This window comes from Hipposideros armiger, unplaced genomic scaffold, assembly GCF_001890085.2.
Source record: "Hipposideros armiger isolate ML-2016 unplaced genomic scaffold, ASM189008v1 scaffold_986, whole genome shotgun sequence".
Classification (NCBI taxonomy): domain Eukaryota; kingdom Metazoa; phylum Chordata; class Mammalia; order Chiroptera; family Hipposideridae; genus Hipposideros; species Hipposideros armiger.
In genome coordinates, this window is record NW_017732336.1 from 368,572 (window position 1) to 386,276 (window position 17,705).

At 44.6% G+C, this 17,705-nt stretch overlaps 1 protein-coding gene and 1 pseudogene across 1 annotated transcript in view; both read right to left on the reverse strand.

The window, feature by feature from the left end:
- Nucleotides 1-2,454: 2,454 nt before the first annotated feature.
- Nucleotides 2,455-17,705, reverse strand: part of LOC109375695 (zinc finger protein 883-like) — a 40,704-nt gene continuing 25,453 nt past the window's right edge. Inside the window, 1 exon segment of the mRNA XM_019631194.1 lies at nucleotides 2,455-4,430. Within this exon segment, the coding sequence (XP_019486739.1) occupies nucleotides 2,593-4,311 (1,719 nt within the window). The 5' untranslated portion in view covers nucleotides 4,312-4,430 and the 3' untranslated portion in view covers nucleotides 2,455-2,592.
- LOC109375699 (osteoclast-stimulating factor 1 pseudogene) overlaps nucleotides 10,703-17,705 on the reverse strand; it is a 45,817-nt pseudogene continuing 38,814 nt past the window's right edge.

The following is a 17,705-nucleotide window of genomic DNA, read 5'->3' on the forward strand; positions in this document are numbered from 1 at the left end:
GGCTACCGTATGTAGCCAGCAGCCAGCGTGAGTGGCCAGCAGCCGCAGTGAGTGGCTGTCCAGAAGCGGGAGGCTGATCTGCCTCGCTCGGGAAGAACGCAATGATGGTGCCAACTTGGGCCAGTGAAGCAATGTCCGCCACAACTAGACTGAAGACCGAAACGACAGCAACTTGACTGTTCCCCTTCCCTAATTCCCCAGCGCTGTTCCCATCCCCCTAATCCCCCAATAAAAATCTTAAAAAAAAAAAAAAGAAAATGAGTTAATTATAAAGTTGACAGTTATGGTCATTATCAGGACTTTGATGATGGTTTGAGAGTTTCATACCTATGTCAAAACTTATCAAACTGTACACTTTAAAATGTTTATATAGTCAATAATATTGTAATAACTGTAAACTGTTCGGTGGGTACTAGACTTCACAGGTGATCATTTCATAAGTTATATAAATGTCTATCTAATCACTATGTTGTAAACCTGAAACTAATATTGTATGTCAACTGTAATTAAAAAATAATTAAAAAAATAAAATATAGTTTAGTATATGTAAATTGTACCTTAATAAGGCTTTAAAACTTGGCTCAAGATTTTAAAAATCTGTACATCCGACTCATTTTGGAAAATAAGTTTGGCAATTTTGTATTGACTCCACCATCTCTGTCTTCATGTCCTCTGGGGAGTCAGTCTTCCTTTCTTTAGTGGCAGCCAAGTATGGGGACAAATGAAAAACAGACGTCAACAATGCTGCCTAGGTCACAAGAGCCACATCTCCGGATGGTACAAATCCCCTTTCTTCTATCTTTTTTTTCCAGCCTGTGCAGCAATGGCTCTGAGGTAAACATCACTGAGAGGCTACAGGAATCCACAAAACCTTTATTATTTTCTCTTCAGCCATACAAGATAAACATGTCTGAGGTCCTAAAATTTGCATACACACAAATTCTGGTAGCTACTGTCACAAACATTCTGGACGCACCTTTAGAAAAGAGCAGCAATACAAATTTGGTCAAAACCAGCAAACTATTTTCTGCCATAATACTATACTGTCCCCCTGCTCAGGGCAGAGACCCACAAACTTTTCTCCTCTTCATTCTTATAGACCCCAAATCAGTTTATAAACTACCCCACACAGCAAATACAGTAAACAGAGCACCCAAGATTAAAAAGGACTTAAATAGTAAGACCTTCATTATTGTACAAACTAAAGCAATGTACAGTAGGCACTGAGTGTAAAGTTCATGACTTGGAAGCTGGAAAAACTTGTATCATGAGACCAACACGACCCTAAAAATTAGAGTTCTTGTGGAAAGCTGCCAGGCAAACTCATATGGTATTCTCTGAGACAACAATGACCCAGGTCAAGGTTGTCAAGGAGGGAAAGCTGACCCCCCTAAGGGCTCAGGTTACTCCTAGTTTCCTTCAATACATGGGAGAACAATTCACTTCCCTGAGCACATTGGGATGGTGATGGATGTGGACCTGCCAGGTGGTAAAGGTGAAATAGCTTCTGCTGATATAAACCTGGCAAGAGGCCTGGGAAGGTTAGAAAGTACAACATAGCCACACCTTCCCAAAAACTGAAGCCTATGGAGAATCTCCACACTGTGCACATTCACATGTATCAGAGTCAATTCAGACAGATGGCTTCTACAGACTTAACACCAGTGTCCTAACAAGGATCAATGAAATTGCTCATCAGTGCCTTTTTCTATTGTGAACTCATAGAGTGAATATACATTTTCCTATTAGAAATTTCCCTCTTTTGCTGCACTCATAAGGCCTTTCTCCTGTGTGGACCCTCTGATGATAATGGACATTGAAACTAAAAGATTTCCAGTATTTACTGTATTCTAAGGATTTTCTCTATTGTGAATTATCTGGTGTTTGAGAGGTGAGATTTTTGCTTAAAACATTTCCACATTCACTACACTCATAAGGCCTTTTGCCTGTATGAACTCTCTGATGATAAGGAAGATGAGAGCTACACTACACACATAAGGCCTCGACGCACTGTGAAACCTCTCACAGCAATGGAGGGCAGAGCTAATGGTAAAAGACTTCCCACACTCGTGGCACTCATAAGGATGTTCTCCAGTGTGAACTCTCCGGTGTTTAATCAATCCAGAACTAGCCTTAAAAGATTTTCTACATTGGGGCCTGCCGAGTGGTATATTGGTTAGAAGTTGGCTTGGGATGCCAGCTCTGAGCAGCAGGACCCCAGTTCGGATTCCACATGAGGATCATTGATGCTGCGCCCTCTACAGCTAAGATGGCGAACAACAGCTCAACCTGGAGCTGGACTGCCGTGAGTCACTGGCGACGGCGTAGGCTGCAGCAGGTATGAACTTTCATGAGCTGCCGTCCAATGGCTGGTGAGCAACTGCCTCAACAGGAAGAGTGCAATAATAATATCAACATGGGTCAGTGAAGCGACGTCCTCCACAACTAGACTGAAGAACAAAAGGACAGCAACTTGTCTGTTCCCCTCCCCCAATTCCCCAATAAAATCTTAAAAAAAAAAATTTCCCCCATTCGCTGCACTTATAAGGCCTTTCTCCTGTGTGAGATGTTTGATGATAACTGAGAGCAGAGCTACAGGTGAAAAATTTCACACTCAATACACTGATATGGCCTTTCTCCTGTGTGAACTCTCTGGTGTTCATTGAAGAGGTAACTATCCTTAAAGGATTAACCACAATCACTGCACTCATAAGGCCTTTGTCCTGTGTGAACACTCTGGTGTTGATTTAATTGGGATCTATCCTTAAAATATTTTGCATATTCACTGCACTCATAAGGTCTTTCTTCTGTGTGAATTTGCCTGTGTCGACTGAAGTGAGAACTAAGCTTAAAGGAGTTCCCACATTCAGTGCACTCATTAGGCCTTTCTCCTGTGTGAGATCTTTCATGATAAATGAGGGCAGAGTTACAGGTAAAAGATTTCACTCACTACACGGATACGACCTTTCTCCTGTGTGAACTCTGGTGTCGTCTGAAGTAGTAACTATCCTTAAAAGATTTCCCACAATCACTGCACTCATAAGGCTTTTCTCTGCTGTGAACACTCTGGTGTCGACTTAAATGGAATCTAGTCTTAAAAAATTTCCCACATTCACTGCACTCGTAAGGTCTTTCTTCTGTGTGAACTCGCCTGTGTCGACTGAAGTGGGAACTATGCTTGAAAGATTTCCCACATTCAGTGCACTCATAAGGTCTTTCTCCTGTGTGAGATCTTTGATGATAAATGAGGGCAGAGCTAGAGGTAAAAGATTTCAAACACTCACTACACTGATACGGCCTTTCTCCTGTGTGAACTCTCCGGTGTCGACTGAAGTAGGAACTATCCCTAAAGGATTTCCCACAATCACTGCACTCATAAGGCCTTTCTCCTGTATGAACACTCTGATGGTCACGAAGGGCAGAGCTAGAAGTAAAGGATTTCACACACTCACAACACCTATAAGGCCTTTCTCCCGTGTGAAGCCTCCGGTGTCGATTGAAGTTAGAACTATGCTTAATGGATTTCCCACATTCACTGCACTCATAAGGTCCTTCTCCTGTGTGAGATCTGTGATGATAACTGAGGGCAGTGCTAGAGGTAAAAGATTTCGTACATTCATGGCACACATAGCTGTTTTCTTGGAGTCCTCTCTGGGAATCAATGAGGACAGATTTGTGGCTTACGGATTTCCCACATTTGCTGCACTTGTACTGCTTTGTCCCCAGATGAATTCTCCGGTTTTGACTGAGGGTTGAGCTTTTCCCAAAGAATTTTCCACATTCGCCACAAGCAGGAAAACTTCCAGTGTGAACTCTCTGGTGCAAAACAAGTGAAGCTCTGTCTCCGAATGCTTTCCCACATTCATGGCATACAAAACACTCTCTTTCAGCGTGAACAGTCTGGTCCTGACCAAGTGTAAGTATGGGGCTAAAAGCTTTTGTGCATTCTCCCCAAGTGTAATGACTTTTACTGCTTTGTGAAGTTGTGTCCAGGTTGATTTTGTTAGGCTCCTCCTTGGTTAGAGTGGACTGTTGCTGCAGATGTCCCAAGCTGGTCAAGAAGTCCTTCCCAACATCCCAGCAGGTAAAAGGCTTCTGTGACACATGAAAACTGCAGGTCTTCACAATCAAGGACCTGTCCACACTGCTCCTGAAGGGTGTCTCTCCCACTTGGTCCTCCTGGTGCTGGTGAAAGTTTGCACTGAAATGAAAGCATTTTGCACATGCTCCACACCTCAACAGTTTCTGGCTGTGTTGTGTTCCCTGCTGCTCAGCCAAGTGGAAGATGCTTCTCAAGACCGGACCACACATTCTGCAGAGATGGGTCTTCTGGGAAGTCAGAGCTACCTCAGGGATCCTTGTCTGTGACACTCCCACAGAAGCGCTCTGCTCAGTGGGTGCCTCCACATCCTCTGCTCCACAGCAGCAACCTGAACACAAAGAAATGCTGGTGAATTGCATGTTGACCTTATAGGAATGGGTAATCCCATCACAAATGTGCATCTGTCACTAGGCATGAATCTTTAAGATGCTTCTCAGACAAGGGAATTGCAATGTAGTTGAAGTGGCTACTGTGTATTGCTGTGCCCATAAGTTTGAAGAATGGCAGAAACCTCAGCAGGAAAAAAATACAAAAACAGGTGTGATACAAGATAGAGTGGCAGAGCATAGAAGGCAGAAATAGACAGCAACACAACAATAATAGAACCTGTCAATATTCCCCTTTTAACAATGGGCAAATCATTCAAACAGAAAATTAATAAGGAAACATTGTACTTGAACGATATTTTAGGATACATAAACCTAATAGATCTACACAGAACATTTCATCCAAAGGTAGAAGATACATTCTTCTCAAGTGCATATGTTATAGGTCTCAAACCAGTCTTAGAAAACTTAAAAAGACTGAAATAATATCAGGTTTCTTTTCCAACCACAATGGTATTACAAAACAAAATAACAGGCGGAAAGCTGGATAATTCGAAACTGTATAGAAATTAAACCACACTATCTTGAAAAATCAATGGGTTCAAAAAAAAAAACCCGACCAAAAAATATGTTAAGACAAAGAAAACAGAAACACAAAATAGCAAGACTTATGGGATACAGCAAAAGCAGTTGTAAGAAGGATATTTAGGCCAGCTGAGTGCCTAGTTGGTTAACAGTTGGCTTAGGAGCGCAGGCTCTGAGCAGCAGGGCCACCGGTTCAGATCCCACATGAGGGTCAGTGATGCTGCACCCTCTATAGCTAAGATGGTGAACAACAGCTCGACCTGGAGCTGGGCTGCTGGGAGTTGCCAGCGATGGCACAGGCTGCAGTGGGCTGCTGTAAGCTACTGTGAGCAGTCGGCAGCTGGTGTGAGCTGCTGTGAGCTGCCATCCAATGACCGGCAACCGATCTGCCTCAGCCGGGAAGAGTGTAATGATCACAATACCAACATGGGCCAGTGAAGCGACGTCCTCTACAACTAGACTGAAGAACCAAAAAGGACAGCAACTTGTCTGTTCCCTCCCTGATTCCCCAACGCTGTTCCCTCCCCCAATTCCCCAATAAAATCTTTAAAAAGAAGGAAATTTACAGCAATAAATACCTACACTGTGAAACAGAAAGATCTCAAACAACTTAACTTTATATCTCAAGGAACTGGAGTAAGACTATATTAAGCCCAAATTTAGCAGAAGAAAGGAAATAACAAAGATCAGAGCAGAAATAAATGAAAAAAGAAATCTAGGAAAATAGAAAATGATACCATATTTCCCCATGTATAAGACACCCTTTTTTGAAAAATTTGGGGTCTAAAAACTGGGTGCGCTTTATACAGTGGTTGTAGATTTTTTTTACTTGCATTTCCCACTGAGGATGAGGCAATATATGAAGACAGTGATTCGTCATCAGATACAGATAAGGACAAGCCTAATGGTTGGGAGTTTTGACAGTGATGAGGAGTTATATGAATTTTATAATGAATAAAACTTGAGTTTAATAACTTTATGTAATTTTTTTTCAAGTTTTGGGTCCCAAAATTAAGGTGTGTCTTATACATGGGAGCATCTTATACCTGGGGAAATATGGTAAATGACACAGGGAACTCATTTTTAAAATGATAAAATTTACCAACTTTTAGGTAAACTAAAAGATAAGAAAGAAATAAAATAAAATCAGAAATGAAAGAGAAACATTACAACATATACCATGAAAAAACAATGGATTATAAGACTACTGTGAACAAGTAAATGCCAATAAATTGGATAACCTAGAAGAAGTGGCTAAGTTCCTAGAAACATACAACTTACTAAGACTTAATCATGAAAAACTGAAAATCGAGTGGACCAATAACTACTAAGTAGAGTAAATCTATAATAAAAAATATGGCAACAATAAAAAACTGCGGATCAGACACATTCATTGGCGAATTCTACCAAACATTTAAAGAAGACTTAACATCAATCCTCCACAAACTCTTCCAAAAATTAAAGATAGGCCACTTCCAAACTTCTTTCATAAGGCCTATAATCACCCTTTTACAAAAGCCACTCAAAGACTCTACAAGGACAGAAAATTATGTCCCAATATTCGTGAACAGACAAGCAGAAATCCTCAATAAAATACTATCACACTCAATTCCACAGCACATTCAAAATATAATGCACTAAGATCAAGTTGGTACTACCCTTGGAATGCAAGGGTGCCTCAACATTCAAAAGTCAATAAATGTGATACACCACCTATTAGAATGAAGTTTAAAAAATCATATGATCATTGCAACAGATGCAAAAGAAGCATTTCAAAATATTCAGCATACTTTAATGATAAAAACGCTCAACAAGTTAGGTACAGGAGAAATGTACTTCTACATAATATGTGCCAGATATGACAAGCCAACAGCCTACATTGTATTCAATAGTAAAAAATTACCTAAAATTTTGTTGTCTAGGATCAGGAACAAAAAAACAAGGATGGGGGAGGCTGGTTAGCTCAGTTGATTAGAGCTCAGTGCTCATAACACCAAGGTTGCCAGTTTGATTCCCACATGGGCCACTGAGATGCACCCTCCACAACTAGATTGAAATAACTATTTGACTTGGAGCTGATAGGTCTTGGAAAAATGCCTCCCCACTACAAAAATCAATCAATAAATAAATCAAGGATGGCTACTCTTTTATCACCTCTATTCAACATGGTAATGAAGTCCTAGCCAGAGCAATTAGGCACGAAAAAGAATAAAAGACATCCAAATTGGAAAGGAAGCAAAATCACCCCTGCAGATGATATGATCTTACATACAGAAACCCTAAAGACTACTGCAAAAAATTGTCTGAACAAATAAACAAATTTAGTAAAGTTGCAGGACACAAAATCAACATACAAATATCACTTGTGTTTCAGGACATTAACAATGAAATATCTGAAAGAGAAACAAAGAAAGCAATCCCACTTACACAAGCATCTAGATCAATAAAATACTTAGGAATAAATTAACCAAGAAGCTCAAAAGTGTATACTATGGAATGTATCAAACACTGAAGAAGGAAACTGAAGATGAAAATAATTGGAAAGATATCATATACTCATGAAACAGGAAAATTAATATTGTTAAAATGGGTATAGTACCCAAAGCAATCTTCAGTTTGTATGCAATTCCTATTAAAATTCAAATGCTTTTTCACAGAAATAGTAAAACATATCTAAAACCCATATGGAACCATATAAGAGCCTGAATAACAAAAGCAATCTTGAGAAAGAAGATTAAAGCTGAAGGCATCACATTCCTGATTTCAAACAATTACAAAGCTATACTAATCAAAACAGTATGGTACTGGCATAAAAACAGACAGACCAATGGAAGAGAATAGAGGAACAGAGAGCCCAGAAATAAACCCCATGTATATATGGTCAACTAATCTCTGACAAGTGTGCCAAGAACACATCATGGGGAAAGTATAGTCTCTCCAATAAATAGTGTTGCGGAGCCAGCTGAGTGGCTCAGCTGGTTAAAAGCTTGCTCAAGACCTCTGAGCAACAGGGCCGTCACTTCGATTCCCACATGGGCCAGTGAGCTGCAACCAAGCTGAGCTGCCACTGAACTGCCAACAGGTGGCAGGATGGCTCAGCTGGTGAGAGCATGTGCTCCTAACAACAAGGTTGCCTGTTGGAGAGATGGTGGGCTACACCTGCCCGCAACTAAAGACTGAACTCCGCACCTTGAGCTGAGCTGCCGCCTGGGGGTTCAGGGGATAGAGCACACACTCTTAATAAGGCTGCCTGTTCAACTCCCGCATGGGATGATGGCTATGCCCACCTGCAACTCATTGAACATGGCACCTTGAGCTGAGCAGTGTGACAGGACTTGGGAGCTAAGAGCTCGCTGCGTCCTACACAACTAAGATTGAAGAACAACTTGGCTGTTCCCCTTCCCCAATTCTCCAACACTGTTCCCCTCCCCCCAATTCTCCAATAAAATCTTAAAAAAAAAAAAAAGGGCCAAGCCAGGCCTGAGCTCAGCCCCACAAGCGGGGAGATGCTGATATGCCCCGCCCAACGCTGCCCCCAGCAGGCCAGCATGGAGGAAGAGTGCGGGGTGCTCTCCATCCAGAGCCATGTCGTCCGCGGCTAGGAGGGCAACCAGGCGACCACGTTCCCGCTGCAGGTACGCTTACACAACCCGCGGTGTCCCCACGCCCCGGCAAGCCCATGGCTGGGTGGCCACAAGCCTCCCGCATGACCTTGGCTGGGCCACCGAGGCAGCAGCAAATGCAGTCTGGAGCGCAGGGTCCTGGACACGGGCTGGGAGCATGTGGTGGGCCCCTGCAGGTGGGCTGGGGCGGGAACGCCAAGTTAGGGTGAAGTCCCAGCACGAGCCTTGGGCACCCAGGGCTCCCTGAGGGCGAGAAGATGTTGTGCTGGGGCCCAGGGAGTCAAGTGATCCGAGGCCCTGTCCCCCTGCGAAGGAGCTAGGGTGGGCAGATGTTTGCTGTGCTCACCTGCTGGGCTCCCCATTCAGTCCCTGCCGGCTGTGGGTCAGAATGAGGAGAGGGAAGAAGAGGAGGAAACTCACAGACTGTGAGGTCCCACGAGGGAGGGTGGGCCCTACCTGCAGCTGACGGATCTGGGAGGTGGTCGCTGGAGGGTGATGGGGCAGAGAAGGCCTGTGTGCAGGTGCCGGCCCTGAAGAAAAGCACAGACCAGTGCAGGGCCACGCAGCATTTGGTTTAAAAAGCAGCTTTTTAAATGTGTTAGCCTTCCCATGATGGCGGTCTCCCCGTGGCTTTGCAGGGCAGGAGGCGGGAAGCAGCACCAGGGGGCCTGGCACCCCATTGCCTTTTGCCCTGCAGGAGCACTGGGCGTTCCAGGCAAGATGGTTACTCTCCTGGACTGCCCACCTTGGGCCCAGTGTTAGAGCAAGGAGCAAGTATGGCAGGTCCCAGGGACCCTGCTGTGCATGCTGGGCACCACAGGACACAAAGGGCCACCAGCCCCAACAAATGGCCTGCAGAGTGCAGGCTGGCTCAAAAGACCATAGGTAGGGCTGGAACTGTTGCTCAGAATTTGAGGGCTTCCTGAGACTGCCATGTGCGAGAGCTAAGAAGAATATAGTGGAGCACAGACTTGTAGGAAAAAACATACTAGGGTTCAAGATTAAAGTGACTTCCTGCCCCTGATGTGTGAGCACCTGCACCCAGGTCTGGTCCTTGCCCCTCCTGTTGTGGTCAGCAGAGGGCAGACCTATGGGAGTAGTCAGGGAGCATGCCTGGGGCTGCCTCACAGCCCCCTCTCTTGGCCACTGCTCCAGAATGCCTGCTCACCTCTAGCTGTCGGGGGAGAGGAGGGTTGGCAGGTAGACCCCTGGGGTGGGACTGTGCTGGGGAGATGTGGAGCTGCAAGTCTCCCTGGAGCAAAGCAGGGGCAGCCCAGGAAGGTGGGGCCAGGAAGGCTCTGAGAACAGCATTGGCTTGCTGCCCCAATGGAAGGAGCAGCCCCATCCCGGTCTCAGCCAGGGAGCCATGGGAATAGCCGTTGACAGAGGTGGGCAGTTCCCTGCTGGCCTCCCTGTGCCCTCTGCCTCATCCCCCCTCCCTTCTTTCTCTTTCCACTGGGTAACTGTTCCCTTCCTCTGCCTACCAGGGTCCTGCAGCGATGTCCCTTATTCCTGAACTCCCAGGCACGTGCCCTCAACTTAGACACCGAAACCATCCTTTGCTAGTTACTTGAGGGAGGGGGCTTGTAAAGACAGCTACAGTTTTTACCTGGGTCTCCCCAGAGCCCAGTATCCTTACTTGTAGGTGACCATGCTGGGGCTTATGGGACATAGGCTGGGGATGGGAGTCATGTCTTCTCCTTCCTATCATGGGGGGTGGGGGAGATGAAAAAAATAGTATTGGGAAAACTGGACCCACATGCAAAAAAATGAACTTTGAATCCCCATCTTATAGCACACATGAATACGAATTTGAAATACATTGAAGACTTTAAAACCTGAAACTATAAAACTCCTAGAAGAAAACATAGAAAAAAGCCTCCTTTACTTTGCTCTCAGCAATGATTTTTTGAGTATGACATGAAAAGAACAGGCAACAAAAGCAAAAATAAACAAGTAAAACTGCATCAAATGAAAGTGGCAAAAAGGGAATCTTTTTTTTTAAAGTTCTTAAAATGTTTATTTTTGTCAGAATAGCTGACAATTTTCTGTTAAGTCTTTTGGTTTATTATTATAATAATCATTTCCCCCCCTTGAAAAATCCATTCAAAACATCTCAATTCTTGAGGTAAAGAACTTTAACTAAAAAAACCATCCTGATTTTTTAAAACAAATAAATTCTTAAAATTCTTTAAGCTTGATAAATAGAAATAATCTCTTCTTGTTCTACCCTAGTGAACAAAAATGTACTTTATACAGCAAAGTATCCAGTCACTTATTGGCAAACCAAAGGTGAGCACTACTCATTTACATGTTCTACTCAAACACAGTGCAATACTGCCACGTTCACATAAGACTTTTTTAAAAAACAGTTACCAACACTCTTCTGGCAAAGACAAGGTTTTGAAATGGCAAAAGCAACAGAAGTTTTAGCTCTTAAAGCTCTGGAAAGGAATTAATCTGAATCATCTTCATCAAGATATTCTTCAGCATTGCTTAATGTTCGAACAGCATCTGTTCCCTGTTTCTTTTTCAGGAGGGTCGCACAGGCAGCATTAGTAGCCATGTCCAGGGCCAGCTTCTTCTCATTGTTCCTTAAGTCTGTTCTAGCACCTTTTCCCAGAAGCAACTCGACAATATCTGCATAGCCCTTCCAGGCAGCAGCATGCAAAGCTGTGTCTCCCAACTTGTTCTGTTGGTTCAGTTCAATGTTTGGTTGAGTGAATAGCATTTCTACTATATCTTTGTGGCCCCCGTGACAAGCCCAGTATAAGGCAGTGCTTCCAGCTTTATCTAAGCCATTAACACCGACCCGGTTGTCCAAACACTCTCTCAACCAGCTCAAGTTGCCTCTTTTTGCAGCTTCATGCAATGGATTGTCAATGGATTCTGCCTGCTCAGCCACATAGTTGCTTGGGATTAGTCCAGTCCTGCCTTTGGAGGTGCCTTTCCACCAATTGGTATCACTCATGTCAGTAATGTAGATAATATCACCTTCCTCAAAGTACAATTCATCTGGAGTTCTGGGTTCAAATGTATAAAGAGCTCTGAACACTTTAACTTGCCCTGGTTTGACCGATTTGGGTGGCGGCTTCGACATCTCGCTTCCTGGAGCAGTTGATCCTAAAGACCACGCACGAAAACCCAACCAGACGCCCCGCCAACCAGCACTCCCGGCGTCCCAAAGTTTCTTTTTGTCTGGTTTGCAGTGGTGCGCCTTCAAGGACCCGCGCCCACCCTTGGCTGCCGGACCAGTGGACGCAACCAGAGCGGGTCCCCGCAGTCCCCGCCCAACGCCGCAGCAGCCCGAGTTGTCCCCGGGAATCTTTTGAACAATGTTTTTGGGAATATAAATTAGTGCAGGCACTATGGAAAATATTATGGGAGTTCCTCAAAAAATTAAAAATAGAATATCATATGATCCATCATTCCCACTTCCGGATATACATAAAAAAAACACAACAGTATCATTACCCCAAATTATATCAGCACATGCATATTCATTGCTGCATTATTCACAATAGCCAATTTATGGAAACAAACTAAGTGTCCCTCACTGCATGAACAGATAAAGTAAATGTGACAGACACACACATACACATGTGCACACGCACACACACACACACACACACATACAGGAATATTCTGACGTAAAAAAGGGAAAACAGAAAACCTGCCACCTGCAACATGGATAAACCGGCAGAACATTACGCTAAGTGAAACAACCCACAGAAAGAAAGAGAAATACTATATAGTTATTACTTACGTGTAGAACCTTAAAGGAAAAAAAAAGGTCAATCTCATAGAAACAGAGTAGGATGCCAGAAGATGAGGGCTGGAAGAAATAAGGGGATGTTGGTCAAAGGGTACATACACACCATTATTTATAAAATGAATAAGTTATGAGGATCTCATGTAGAGCATGGTGACTACAGTTAATAATACTGTATTAAACACTTGAAATTTGCTAAGAGTAGATCTTAAGTGTTTTTGCCCTCCCCCCTCCCCCCACCTCCCCCAAAGAAAAGTAATTAAGTCAGGGGATGGGCAGAGTAATTAACTTCATTGTGGTAATTATTTCATAATGTATGCATATGCCCAATCATATATACACTTTAAATACATATAATTGTATTTGTCAACTGCATTTCAATAAAGTAGGGGGAAGAGGGGCAGGGAGAAGAAATCTAAACCCTACAAAAAGTACCTTATATGATCTCTTGAAAAGAAGCCCATGGTCCAGCTAAGTAATGACCATGACGACAACTGCAATTCCTGATACAGGCAGGCACAAGGAAATGTCAGCTAAAGGAAGAGATCAAACCCTGGGACACAGAAGTGCTATGGATCTGGACACCTTGACCTGTCCAAGGAGGGGGCCAGCACGATGCAATCCATTAGTCTCAGTGCAAAACTACTGACCTCCAATCCTTCCCTATGGGGCTTTCTTTGGTACAGCAGGTATTGGGACTGCAGGAGAGAAAGAGGGCAGTGCAAACCACTCAGCCCTACCAAGGACAGCAACCACCCAGAAAACGGGGAAGCAAGCTGTGCCCACAGTCCACGCATGAGGACAGAGCACCCACTGGGGAAAGGAATGTGAGGCAGGGCAGAGCCTAGTCCAAGTCACTGGGGAAGCTGTGAGTCTTACCCAGCGAGGATATAAGTGCAAAGTTCTCCAGCATCACATCGAGGTACAGGCATCTCTGAGCCTCATCAAGGAGACCCCATTCCTCCCAGGAGAAGAACACAGCCACGTCCTCAAAGGTCACTCTGTCCTATAGTAATAGGGAAGAATAAAACTATCATTCTCTCTCAGAGAACCCACTGTCTGTCTACTCCCTGTACATCTATCCCACCCTCACCCCCCACCACAGCTGCCCCCCACAGAGGAGATATCCGGTCCTCCTGCACCTGATGCTTGTTCTCTCCTCACCTGCCCATTAGTCACTGAGTTCAACCCTCGGCAAGAAAAGCAGGAAGACAGATAAACGCCATGTAAGTCCTGGACCTGGCCTGCAGGAACCCGTCCCTCTTGCAAAGCAATTCCTCTGGGGTCTCCCACATTGTGCCTCCAAGATACAGCCAAGTGTGGATTCATGCTTCACCTGTAAGTCTCAGTGTCCTGGGACCCTCAGCTAAGCACTTCCTGTCTATATACACCATTCTCTAGACGTACCTCTCTAACATCTTCAGAGCTCGCAGCTGCACTCCCACAGCTCTGCCACCTTCCTGTTCCACAACACAGGCATCTCCCTAGACTCACCCACGTACTTGACATATGGCATCCAGAGAATGCTGGACAAATTCAAACAGAATCCAGTACCATCCCAGACCTCTGATGGTTCCCTAAGTCAGAGTGTCTGATGGTAAAACAACGGTGTAATGGCCATTGTAACGAGAAGGTAGCTTAAGACCAAAACACAAAAGAAGGCAACTCCAGACCACATACAGAATTTATTATAGGGCACTTTACTTACAAGAAGATTGGGTCGGAGTGGAAAAGATGGTCCAGCAATTCTGCGCAAATTATTCTCTGCTCCTGTTATGCTCCTGTTATGCTCCTGTTAGTGTGCTTTTTAAAAAAAAATTGGGGATTATTGGGGAACAGTTTCTCCAGCTCCAAGTCAAGTAGTTGTTTCAATCTAGTTGTGGAGGGTGCACCTCAGTGGCCCATGTGGGAATCGAACCGGCAACCTTGGTGTTATGAGCACTGCTCCCTGCGCTCTAACCATCTGAGCTAACCAGCCATCCCAGTGCACCTTTTGTTACAGTATAACTAATGTACTAATGATTGACAAGAGAAAGAAGCAAAGAATGCAGTAATGCCATGAGCCATACCTCCTGGTGATCCATACTACCACCAGTTTGATACTCACCTCAATTGTTATCCTGGCCATTACAAACAAAAGTACTCAGGACACACAGACCATCATTAACTACAAGGCTTTACTATGCTTACTAAAGACAGTGAGGTTGGTCAAAGGTCATAGCATAAAAGGACAAAGATGGAGATGGTTTTTGTTCACATCTACATACAGAGAAAGCCCCAAACACTGCTTTGAAGGCCTCCCCACCTGCATCTGATCTTTGCTTCACTATTAGTCACCCAGAACCACATAGGAATTTCAGATGCTTGTGACCCCATTCCACTCCAGGCCTGCACTTGCTCTCCCCTCAGCAGCCACTCAACATTTGCTAAAATCCAATCCTAAATGTCTCCCTGCCAGGCATAGTGACTCACAAATGACTACATTTGCCCCAGACTTTAACCCACCAGCAAGACAGAAACACCTCAGACCCCCCAAAGCTCACCACAAAATTCTGATGGATCCATACAGCAGTGAATAAGCACGAGTCCCAGGCTCATTGTCATCTTGTCTCAATTACTCCTAGATCTCCTCAGCCATCTCTTGTCTACTCATCTCATGGAAGTCTTGGCCACTTACCAGATCATTCTCTTCCACACTGTTCCCACCGCGCCACCTTTCTCCCTCCCTCGTGTTTGCAATGCCCAGCAAACCCAACCAGGCCTTAGGAAAGAGAACCCACTACTCAGCACGCAGCCTAGTCTTTCTGACCTCCTAACAGCACTGGCACTATAAGCTGCATTTCCCTGCTAAACGCCATCCGCAGCTCCACCCTGGTCCACACAATACTCATCACTTTTAGATGTCCCCACCCTGAACACCTTCTTGGGTTTCGCAGACTTGCCTGTGCAGCTACCTGTTAGGCAAGGAGTAGGCCTCCAGAAACTGCTTGGATGTGCTGAATAGAAACCATTGTATCTTAGAAGCCATCTGTCTTGTTCCCTGCTTGCTTATACCTCCTGGCTTGTATTTTTCTCACAGGAGCCCAAGATCAACAGACCTGAACATTCCCGGACAATGGCATGGGAACCAGGATATGGAACAAGAGGACATGGCCATACCCTGAAACCCTCTGTTACGATAAACAATGCAATGAAAAGCCCCTGAAGCACTGAAGAGGAACAGCCTGTTTACCTCCCCCTATAAAACTCCATACACCTCTTACTCGGAGAGGTTATGATCTTTTATAACCTGCCAAATCAATTCTAATAGGCCAATTTTGGTCTCCCGCCATTCATTCCTCTGGCAGTACCTAACACTACCCCACTTGATGCCACCACTCACTGTTCTCTGAAACCATACATTGGTAATGGGCCAAAACAACTGTATTTATATTCCCAAAGAAAATTAACCTACTGCTAACTTCCCCATTCAGTTAATGGAGCTCCCATCTCTTCAGCTCCTAGGACCAAAAACCTTGAGATCATCCCTTATTCCCTCCTTTCTCTTGTCACCTGCAACACCCACAATTCGGCTTGGCCCTTCTCAAAACATAGACCCATACGTCATCACTTTTCCCACTTCCATAGCTGCCACTGTGGTCCACTAACACTCGTCTGGATTACAGCGGTAACCTCCTCCTGTGCTCCCTGCCTCTCCCCTTATCCCCATAGTTTGTAATCTTCTCTACAGCCACATGGAGCCTGTTAAAACCTCGGTGAGACCACCTCCCTCCTCCAATTCAAACCTCTCATTACCTCCATAACAGATGGCCAACTTTTCAGGCTTGACTCTGGTACCAATCTATCTTGCTCCTAAAAAAACAAACAAAAACCCCCAAAAAACCTGCTGTATCCCGTGTCTAAGCCTTAACCACCCTAAGTCAAGACCTGGACTTGCAGAAACAACGCCGCATGTGCTTGACTAAATGTCCTCAGTCCACCTCCCCCAACCTCCTCAATTATCCTCTCTTATCCCACGTTCCCCCATGACCGAGACAGCCTCTGGACTTTCCTCCTTCCCAGGCTTCGGCACCCTCTCCCATCCTATCCCTTCCATTCTTCCGCCCCTTCCCTTTCCCTGACTCCTGCAATCCCTCCCCCTCACTCTACTGGTTCCATTCTAAGTCCTGCAGAAACCACCTGCAGTGGGATTCATTGTAAGGGAGATGGCTTTTGGACAGGAGTTGCCAACCTCCCAGAGTGCTGGCATCCTGAATTAAGCCTATTTTAAAGACAAATTCATGTTATCTCTGTTGCAGAAGTTGTCAATAAAATAGCCTGAATAATTAACTTTGAGATCTCTTAGAGTTAAGAATAAGAAGTGGGCTGGCTGAGTGGCTCAGTTGGTAAGAGCGTGAGCTCTGAACAGCAGGGCTGCCGGTTCAATTCCCACATGTGCCAGTAAGCTGCGCCCTCTACAGCTAAGATTGTGAAAAACAGCTTGGCCTGGAGCTGGGCTGCCATGAGTGGCCGGCGATGGCGTAGCCTGTAGTGGGCTGCTGTGAGCTACCGTGAGTGGCTGGCAGCCAGTGTCAATGGACGGCCACCGGCATGAGCTGTCGTGAGCCGCTGTGAGTAGCCGTCCAATGGCTGGCGACCGACTGCCTCAGCTGGGAAGAGCGCAATGATCACAATACCAACATGGGCCAGTGAAGCAGCGCCCTCCACAACTAGACTGAAGAACCAAAGGACAGCAACTTTGCTGTTCCCCTTCCCAATTCCCCAACACTGTTCCCCTCTCCCAATTTCCCAATAAAATCTTTAAAAAAAGAACTAATAAGAAGTAACTGAAATAAGGTTTTAAGTGAAAGTTTTCAGTAATAATCATATATTGTGAATGCTTGGACGTAATTTCTCAGCATCTGTGAGCAACTTAAGATTTTAGTTTTGCTAAGTTATGTTAAATGATAAAAATTATTGAATATCTAGGTATTTCAAAACAATGAAATGCTGAAATATTAATTACTAGATAGGTCTAAGTTCATCCATTTCTGGCTTCTTGTCACAGGAATGTTAAAAGATATTGGGTTGTCAGAAAAGTCATGACGCATTTTTGCAACAAAAAACAGAAAACTACATCATGACTTTTCTGACAACCCAATAAATTAAGATCTGTTAATAAATATATCTTGGGCCGGCCGAGTGGCGCGATGGTTAAGAACTGGTTTGGGACGCCAGAGGGCCCCGGGTTCGGATCCCATATATGAGGGCCAGTGACACTGCCCTCTACAGCTAAGATGCTGAACAACAGCTCAACC